The sequence below is a fragment of the Lepidothrix coronata genome, unplaced genomic scaffold (genome assembly GCF_001604755.1).
Source record: "Lepidothrix coronata isolate B3197 unplaced genomic scaffold, Lepidothrix_coronata-1.0 Scaffold27, whole genome shotgun sequence".
NCBI classification, from domain to species: domain Eukaryota; kingdom Metazoa; phylum Chordata; class Aves; order Passeriformes; family Pipridae; genus Lepidothrix; species Lepidothrix coronata.
In genome coordinates this window covers 3,735,216-3,744,927 of record NW_016690207.1, presented here as the reverse complement: position 1 = coordinate 3,744,927, position 9,712 = coordinate 3,735,216, and the positions used below count along the sequence as shown (strand labels likewise).

At 52.6% G+C, this 9,712-nt stretch overlaps 1 protein-coding gene across 2 annotated transcripts in view; it reads left to right on the top strand.

Moving 5' to 3' along the window:
- SCN3B (sodium voltage-gated channel beta subunit 3) overlaps positions 1–9,712 on the top strand; it is a 13,742-nt gene extending 4,030 nt beyond the window's left edge. The window contains exons 1-6 of one of the 2 annotated variants that reach the window (XM_017809651.1): positions 1,828–1,955; positions 3,444–3,607; positions 5,079–5,304; positions 6,235–6,373; positions 6,888–6,984; positions 7,436–9,712. In XM_017809651.1, the coding sequence (XP_017665140.1) occupies positions 1,901–1,955; positions 3,444–3,607; positions 5,079–5,304; positions 6,235–6,373; positions 6,888–6,951 (648 nt within the window). In that variant the 5' untranslated portion in view covers positions 1,828–1,900 and the 3' untranslated portion in view covers positions 6,952–6,984; positions 7,436–9,712. Of the gene's footprint in view, positions 1–1,827; positions 1,956–3,443; positions 3,608–5,078; positions 5,305–6,234; positions 6,374–6,887; positions 6,985–7,435 lie in introns of those variants that run through there. The other variant, XM_017809652.1, reaches the window with a different exon arrangement.

Here is a 9,712-nt window from a genome sequence, read left to right as displayed (position 1 = left end):
GAAGGAAGGGAAGGAAAGAAGGAAGGAAGAGAAGGAAAGAAGGAAGGAGGGAAGGAAGGAAAGAAGGAAGGAGGGAAGGAAGGAAAGAAGGAAGGCTGGGAGCAGAGGGACAGTGAGACCTGCCAGCCAGCATGTAGGGGCTGCCATGGCTGTGGTCAGTCCCTGCTGGACTATTTTGGGCTGCAAAGGTTTCAGGGCTCACAGCAGCCGTGGGTTGGAACAGGGCAGAGTAACCTGTGCTGTCAGCACAGTGAAGCAGAGCAAGGAATGAGGAGGATGTCCTTAGCTGGGAATTACTTGGAGCCATCACAGGAGCCTGTGAAGGGTGACGTGGAGGCAGTGGCTGTGTGTGGCTCTTGGCAGATGATGAATGCAGCCTGCTGATACAAACACAATTAGGTGATGTCTAGGAAAAGTGCTGGCTTTGTTCTGTGCCTGCTCTGCTCAAGCAGTGCAGGGACCTGAGTGCAAGTGTGTGCCCTCAGCCCCCGTGCCCCCCCAGGGCTGTGACAGTGACACCACCAGCACTGTGTGCCCAGCTGAGAGCCCGTGTGCAGCTGAACCTGGTGCTTTCTGCTGGCTGCAAATGCCCCTGTTTGGGTGGGTCTGGCCATCTGCACTCTGAGTTTTGGCACTGCCAGTCGCTCCCATGTCGTTCCCCTGTGGGGGTGGTCAGGTTTAATTGTGCTGTGTATCGAGCTGCAGATGGTTTCAGAAGAGGGAGCGCATTTAAAAAGCACTTCATTTCCCCCTCTCTGTCCACTGTGACCTTCAAAGTTGGAGGAACCCTCCGGGGCATGGTGGCCACGGTCCAAGGAGAGAAAGCCCAGCCTGCTGCTGGCATTAAACTCCCGGGAATCAGGCTGGAACATGAGGCGAGAGGATTTCCCAGTATTTCCAACTGTGACCTTCAGAGCCGTGCAAATGTTAGTATTAAACTTATTACAGCAGAGGCCTTTCTGTGACCCTGCAGGGATAACTCCCCCCACCCTCCCCCCTTGGCTTTTTTTGGAGGCAGGACAGTGATGCTGATATGTGGTGCTGAGCCACAGAGACAGGACAAGGAGTGAGGGGTGCAAACTGAAATTCAGGTTGGATGTTAGGGAGGAATTCTTTACTGTGTGGTGGTGTGACAGGTTGTGTGATAGGTTACCCAGGGAGGTTGTGGATGCCACATCCCTGGAAGTGTTCAAAGCCAGGTTGGATGTTGGAGCAACCTGGTCTGGTGGAAGGTGTCGCTGCCCGTGGCAGGGGGTGGAACTGGGTGGCGTTTAAGGTCCATTCCAGTGTGATTCTATGATATCCCCCCTCTAGCCGGGGAGAGGGGGAGGCAGCCCAGGGGTCACTGGAGCCCCGGGGAGCGGGAGGAGCCCTGCACGCCCCGGGGCCGGGGGAGGTGGCCGCGCATGCCTGTGCCGGCCGTGCCCCCCGCCCGGGCTGCTCCAGCATCCTCGGCATCCTCCTCCCGCCCGGGATCCGCGCCCCGCATCCCGCGGGAACAAAGAGCGGCGGCCGCGCCCCGCGCGGGGCACCTGCTGCTGCTGCTGCCGCTGTCGCTGCTCCGCATCCTCCCGCATCCTCCCGCATCCTCCCGCCTCCGCCCGCCCGCGCATCATCCTCCCGCACCCGCGGCCCCAGCGCATCCTCCTCCCGCAGCGCCGGCCGCGCCCCGCGGAGCCCGGCGGAGCTGTCCGGCCCCGGGCTCTGTCCGTGGTGCTGCCGCCGCCCCCCCAAGCCCTGCCCTCGCCCGGAGCTCGGGGCCACCGCGATCCGCCGCCCGCGCCTCCCCAGCGCGCCCGCGGCTCCCGCTCGCCCGACATCCTGTTGCGCCGCGCCCGCGGCGAGGAGCGGAGCAGCATCTTCGGGAAGGAGCCTCTGCCCAGGCTGAGCCCTCGGAACAATGGCTGCGCTGCCGCCGATGCTCTGGGCGTCCTCGCTCGTGCTGCTGCTCTGGGGTAGGTGCTTCCATTCCCACACCTCCTAAGGATGCTGCTTTGAATTTCCTAGCAGGGCTCCCTTCACGCTGCTTTCCGAGCGGCTCTTTATTTGTTTTGTCTTGTTTTGTTTACGGGAGAAGGGAATTACGTTCGTGCAGAGTTGGTGTGAATGTGACGGAGTTGGTATGAGCAGAGAAAACCCCTCGGTGCTGAGGAGACTCACGGCACAAAGCATGTGCATGTCCTCTGCTGTCTGCTGTTGTTTGGAAATTTGCAGTGTAATTTAACGTTTAGTCGCCTTCAGGGAGGGTGTGCAGAGCATTAAGCTGTGTGCTAGTGCTTAGTTTCCGTGTAGTCTGTACAAACTGGAGTAAATCAGTTTATTGCAATTGCAACTGCCACAGGGAAAGGGGGGTTGGTCTTGCCAACACGGCCACATTTTGATGTGCACGTCCCTCCAGCCCTGTGTGTTGGGTGCATGTCTGTGTATGTGTGTGTGTGTGTGCATCTGATTTTACTGGAATAAAGCAGGATCCTGTAGCTTTTCCTTATTTCTCCCTGAAAGCTGGTGCTACTCATGGAGCTGGTAGTACGGGAGAATTGGAATCGGGCTGTTTCCAGGAATAGTTCCCGGGATCATACAGTGCTCCAGAGAGCGGGTTAATGGTGTCTCTGAGGCTGGGGAGGAGGGAGCAGCCAGCAAAGTCAGCGTCTGGGCTCTGGAGACAGGCTTGGGCAGACAGAGCCCAGTATTGTTTAGCCCAGGGGACAAATGTCAGCAGGGATTTGGGCTGAGACGTTGTGCTGAAACGATCCTTTCCTGCCCAAGTCTGTGCTTTCACATGCAACGATTTTCCCCTTCTTTGCAAGAGCAGTAGCTGAGAGTTTCCAGCATTAGCACAGACCTGATTGGAAGCGTTTTGAGCAGGAATGCATGTGAAATCAATAACTCCTCCTGCTGCCAAATTCACTCATGTCCAAACCCCTTGGTTCCCAGTACTGCCCAGGAAGCCCAGAGACGGGAAGGGTGGCAAATCCTCACGGATTCTGAACACATTGATGGATTAAAGCATCCAGACCTTTTAACTTAGCACAAAGAGCGAGCTGTTCCTCCACACTGGAATTCTGGGCTTTCCCTCGCCCCAGACTGTAATTGCTGCTGGAACAGGAGCATGCTCAGCACGCATGGGAGGGAACGAACAATGCCTTTAAAGTGGCATTAATTACGAGGGGAGAGATGAAAGTTGTGGCAAAGGACATGCTGGAGAGGTGAATCTGTGTGAAGTGATCAGCCTCTGTTACTTATTATGAATTATTAATATCTCAGAGAAGGAAGCTTGGTAAAATTTGACATTTGAGACTTAATCTGTTGTCAGACGGTGCTGGTAATGAATCAAACCATTTTCCATGGGGGATGACGATGTGATCATAAATGCTAAGATGTGGATGACTGATGCCTCTCTAATTCTACCTTAACACTACTTCTCTGCTGCTCCTTTCCCCCAGCTGGTGTTTGTTCTGCAGTCTGTGTTGAAGTCCCATCTGAGACAGAGGCTGTCCAAGGAACAGACATGAAGCTGCTCTGCATCTCCTGCATGAAGAGGGAAGAGGTCACGGCCAGCACGGTGGTGGAATGGTACTACAGGCCCGAGGGTGGAAAGGATGAACTCGTATGTATGTTTGGGAACTTGTTTTCATAGGTCTTACAGGGAAACACAGCCCAGTGAACTCGTGTGGGAGAAGCCAAGAGGTATCTGTGGGAGTGTAAGTTTGTCCTGGGGCAGGATCCCCAAGGAAGACTGTGCAAGGGAGGGAGAGAGACCCAGATCTGAACAAAAGCTTTCTGCCACATTCTGATTCCAAGTCTATAGAAATGCCCCACGGACTGCTTTTGTAGCTTGGCAGAGAGATGAGCTTGGAGTTCAGCTCTGAGCTGCAGGTCTTCACAATTTCTGCAGCATTTTCACCCAGCACCAATTTTGAACAGCAACTAAAGTGTCTTTTCCTTGCTTAGCCTATTTTCACTCTTGGGCACAGCATGAACCCATGTCAAGAAAAGCTAGAATCTGTTCCAGAGTTCAAACATTTGGGTCATGGATACATGAATGCCAGTTTTCAGTTCATTCCTGGAATACCTCAAGTCCAGTATCTAAGGATATCAAGAAGGGAGGCAGAAGTATGGAGTGACACTTGGTACCCTTGGCCAGGTCTGAATCCCTTCTGAATCCCAAAGCTGTTATTCTGGAAGGTAAATTGACCTCCAAGAAAACTGCAGGACAGGATTTACTTTATTTTGCCTCAGGGAAAGCAGTGTGGTCCTGACTGTGGGAGGATCTCTGGGGCTTGTTTTGGATCCCTGTCAGGAAAAGGTAAAATCCATTTCCAGAGTGAATCAAAATGGAAATTGCACAGATGGGGGGCAACTGGGATGCAAGAAAGGATGGTGAAATGGAGGTAAAGCTGAGTGCACATTTCTTTCTAGCTATTTTATCTGAGTATGGAGCATTAGATCAGTGGCTGCATTTCATCTTGACTGAGCAGGGCCAGGCAAGATGACGAATATTCTCCTTCTGTCTGACAACTAAAGGGACCACGCTGAGTAGGGATGGGGATTCACTTTCAGAGTGATACATTTACCAGTGGCAACCCAAAGAATGCCAATGGAGGTGAGCTGGGACAGGCAGTGTAATGATGGGGACTGTGGTCAGCCAGGATATCCCACTGTCATATTTATCCTTCACCTCAGCCCAATATCCCAGGGCTTCCCGAAAATGACTGTTTGTCTTTGCTGTAAATATTCTGTGGTTCTTTCTCAAGATGATCTTACATGCAGTGGCTGAGAGGCACAAAGACTGCAGGATCCTGGTTTTTAGTTCCATTTCTGCTTTTTTTGTGCCACTGTCCACGTGTGTCAGTGATTTTCTGTGCCTCAGTTTTTCTGCCCCAGTGATGGAGATGCCAGTTTTCGGATAATTCAATTCTCTGTCTTTTCTAAAGTCGCCTGATATTTTGAGGTAAAGGATGATGGAATATGAATAGCTGCTGTTACTAAGGGAGCCCAGAACATCCATGGGTGTAGCTAGAGGGGGATGCTGTTCCTGTCAGGGATTAACCAGAGCTCCCTTTCACGTTCCCTCACAGATCTACGAGCACAGGAAAACCAACCAAGAATTCCCGACCCGCTTCAGCGGTCGGATACAGTGGAACGGGAGCAAAGACATGCAGGACGTGTCCATCACCGTGGTAAACGTGACCCTGAACGACTCTGGGATCTACACCTGTAACATCACCCGGGAGTTCGAGTTCGAGATCCACCGGCCCCTCTTCACCAGCTCCCGGCTCATCCACCTCACCGTGGTGGAGGAGGGTAGGACGGGCTGGCCGGGAGCGTGTTGTGCCGCCTCTGGCCGTGGGTGTTGTCCTCCAGGGATGGGGTTTGTCGTGGCAGCGCAGGAGAGGGCGGCTGAGCCGCCACACAGTCTGTCTGTGCTTGCCAAGCACCGCACAGGGCTCAGCGGGACGGACCTGCCCGCTGTTCGCTGGCTGCAAACGGGGCTGTGTGTGAGCGTGGGGAGGCACAGCCAGCCTGGCAGGCCGGGGCACAGCTGGGCACAGCTGGGCAGGCGCGAGCAGGGGTTGCCAGCTCCTCCTGCGGCGGCTCTGGGATGCTACAGCACCGCCTTTCCCAGGGAGCCGCAGCGTTCCTTGCTGCCGCCCCCTCCCTGCGGGAACGGCTCATTCTCCATTTTGATATCACTCTCTTGCTGCCACCCTCCTTCCCTCTCCGGTGCTCCCGAGTCCTTCTGTTCCTCTCGGGTTTGCTCGGTTCAGCCTGGAACCCCGGCTTGCTAGAGAACAGTGGGAATTCTGCTGTTCTTTCAGAGAGGGGCGGGAGCTCTCAGCCCTCCCGTTTTCCTGCTGGGTGTTCCCCTCCCTCTTCCCCACAAGCATCTCCGTGTTTTGATCTCAAGTAGCACCAGCGAGTAGGACGCAGGGAGGAAACAGAGCGTGAGGATGAGACAGGCCAAGGGTGAGCAATCCCTGTGGATGTGGGGGTGGCACAGAACGTGAGGAACACGCCAGGCTGTGCGTGTCTGATCCCACTGGAGACACCCGGTGGGACTGCTGCTCTTGGCAGCCTCTCCTGGTCACTCTCTTTTACCCCCTCACAGCCTAGTGGCACCTGGGTATCTCTGGCAAGGAGATATCTTCATCTAGGAAGGATGACACAGGGTGGGATGTGTCCATGGAGCTGCTGTGCTCCCATGATCAGAGACTGTTTCATTTTCTTGAACAGCTGGAGAAGACTTCACCTCTGTCATCTCAGAAATTATGATGTATATTCTGCTGGTCTTCCTCACCCTGTGGCTGCTGATAGAAATGGTCTATTGCTACAGGAAAGTCTCCAAGGCAGAGGAGGCTGCCCAGGAAAACGCGTAAGTGTGGAACCTCTGGAGGTCCCAGTTGTTTTGCCAGGGTTCTTCGGGTGTCCCAGGCCGGATCAGACTGCAAGAAAACCGAACCTTGCTCTTGCATGGTCTAGTTGGGTGTCCAAAAATCTTTGTAATGTTTAGGAGTACCAAGGGGCACTTCCACAGTGCAGGTGGGGAGCGTGGCCACACTGTGGTGTCCCAGGGTGGCCTGGTTTGGACTGCGTGGAGATGCTCTCCTGGAAGGGCTGGTTTCTTACTGGCCCATTCCCATCTTTCTCCACACTTGGCATGGATAAGGGTGCTCTTTGTACATAGTAGGAAGGCTGTATGTGTAGGATTTTCCAGTAGGGAAGGCTCTGTGTTTGCTCCTGACTATGCCAAGGGGAGTTTCCCGCCACGAGCATCTTCTACAGGTGACGTTTGTCACCTCAGAGACACCTCCAGGTGAATGGACCCAAACTGGCTTTTGCACTGTAGCACTTGAGGTTATGCTTTCCTCCTTCCCTTTCAACTGCAGGACAGACTATCTTGCGATTCCATCAGAAAACAAGGAAAACTGTGCCGTACCTGTGGAGGAATAGCGGAGAGGAGACAGCAGAGTGAACGGCACCAAGGTAGGGGATGAGGAAACTCAGTCACTGCTTCTGTGTGTGTCCACCTTCCAGCCTCCCTGAAGTGAGTTAGGTGCTGCAGGGCTGGAGAACAGGCGGATGGGAGACTCCTGGAGCACGGCTGTGCTCCTCCTCTGGGCCTCAGAAGCAACACAGGTGCCTTTAGGTGGTGGGTGTAATCATCCTACTTTAAACCCCAAACCAACACACACATCCACTTTTATGATGTAATTACACCTCCTTTGCCCGTCCCTGTTGAGTTGGGAATCATCAGCACCCCCTGCAGATGGGGAGCTGTGCCCACGAGGGCTGCAAGGGCTCCATCTCCAAAGGAAACATCTCCTGGGAAGGATTAAAACCTTTTAAATTCTTGCTCACGTCCTGTCAGCTGCTGTGCTAATCCCATCACAACCCTCACTTTGGTGAGGTCCAAGAGGGCTTCTCTCCCTTGCAGGGGCTCTGAAGACAGAAGGACCACGTCATGCCAGCCAGGTTTGAGGGGAGCTCTGCGCCGCCGGGAGGAAACACGGGGAAGTGTAAATTCTCTTCCATTTGCCTTGGACTCTGTACAGCCTTGACTTTGGTCTCATGACTCCATCCTGAGCTGCCAGCCCATTGCTAAAGGACTCTTCTGTTGAAGCATGCTGAGCAAAAGGCACAGGGGTGTGGGCAGCACGGCTCCTTCCCAAGTTTCAGTTCCATCATCACCTCAATGGCTTTGTAAATGTTACCTGTCATTCCTTAGCTGCTGTCACCACCACCTTTATTTGCTAAATATGCTAGTTCTCCATTGCAGAGGTAAAGGGTATGGATGTCATGTCACTCTGACCTGCAGGACTGGGGATGAGGGCATTTTAGGGTGATGTTCCACCATGTATTGCAGACTAAACAGACTTACTGGTGTCAAAACAGGAAGAATTTAATTAATTAGCTGCTTGGTAAATTGATCTGGACTTTGAGCTGCCCATGCACAGGCAGAGTAGGGTGAGACTGTAATGCACTAAAATAGTTAAAAATGTACAGTAGGAAGGATGGGCCCCTATGCCTGGAGGCACCTGATTCTGGAGGGAATTGAGAACAGATCCTGAAATATTCCTGCTTTGGGAGGCAGGATGATGTAAGTATGAGAATCCCCTGTGTCCCTCCTTTCATTTAGCAAGTGTCAATACTCTCAGCTCCTTCCATCTGCCTTGCACAGCAGGTTTACTCCTGGAGTACACAGACACACAGTGGTAGGAGTAACCTGTGGAGCCACGTCCTGCAACAGCAACCAGGCAAGTAGGACAAGGTATGGGATCCACCTCCTTCTGGGAAACCCCGGGAAGGAAGGCAGCCTCATGCAAGAGAAATAACCAGGAGGCAAAGCCCTCACAGGAGGACACCACCTTAGTGAAATGGTTGTACATTTTACACTGTTCTCTCATGTTACAGCACAGCACCATCTAGAGGGACAGACAGAAAACACCCCATTTTTCACAGTTAGTCCTAATTCTTGTGCTAATTGCTCACTGGTTTGAATAGTCAGCATTCATCCTAAATGACCCCCTGCTGCCCAGGAATCGCGCTCTAAATTCCCTCTTTCCTATGCAAACTTACCTTTTCAGAGGGTTAAGCAGAGTAAAATTTGTTTTCTGGCCTCCCATGTAGATCAGTTGAGCTCAACAAGTGGGATTGGAAGGGGGGAAAAAGGCAGAAAGATTGGCCAGGGTGGAATTGTACCTTAAAGTGGGGGAGGTTTGGGTTTGTCCTATGGCAGATGTTACATCCCTCCTGCAATGGAGCCTGTACTGCTTGCTAGAGTTGACAAATTTTGCTACACTGATGCTTCCAAGTAGTTCCAAAGTGCTTGTGACTCCAGGCATGCTTCCCACCTATGGAATTCCCTCTGCTTTGTTCTGCTGCTTTTTATGTGTTTGCTAAAAATCACGGAAATTACTCCATTTGTAAGTCAGGCCCAGGCCAGATTTCTAACTGGCAGTTGTTCAACAACCCTTTTTTTAGAGTGGGTGTCTAGTAAACTACTACAGTGCAGTAGGATTGCTCCCAAATCCAGAGCCAAGTCTGGCAACTGGAGCACACTTTTCACTTGTAGTCTGGGCAACAGTTCCCTAAAACCTAATATCCAAAAGGGGGGGGAAAGCAGACCCTCTTCAAGTTCAGCTGGATGTTACCATTTTCCCTACAATGATTTGCCTGCATTATCCCAACTCCAAACCCACAGCAACAGAGGAGGGAGCAGATTGTAACTCCAGAGTTTCCAGCACTGACCACGGTGTTGAGCCCACAGAGATTTGATAATTTTTTTTTTTTAGGTAAGGTCACAAAACTTGTCTCCCACTTCAGCTCTGCTCCCCAGCCCCTGTGAAGCACTGAAAACCCTCTGGTAAAGTCAAAAAGAGGAGCAGACTAAGAACTTCTTGAGAGCTACCTCAGGTGGTAAAGAAGGGCCGTCCCCTCGTCCTGCACCTCCCCGTATCCCACAGGGGCATCTCCTGGAGATGCTTTTTTTCTTTTTGGGACACATCTTTCACTTTTCCAGTTCCTGCAGACAGATGTGGTGTTGTAGGCAGGAGAAAAAAAGGTTTTGCTCGAGAATCTCACAGGGTAACAAGTGAAAAACTGGGTTTTTTTCAAGGCTGGTGGTAAAGGTTGGTCTCTGCAAAGACTCTCTGTGTTCGGGCACGACAGGAGAGACTCCAGAACAGGCAGGATAATAAAGAGAACAAAGACA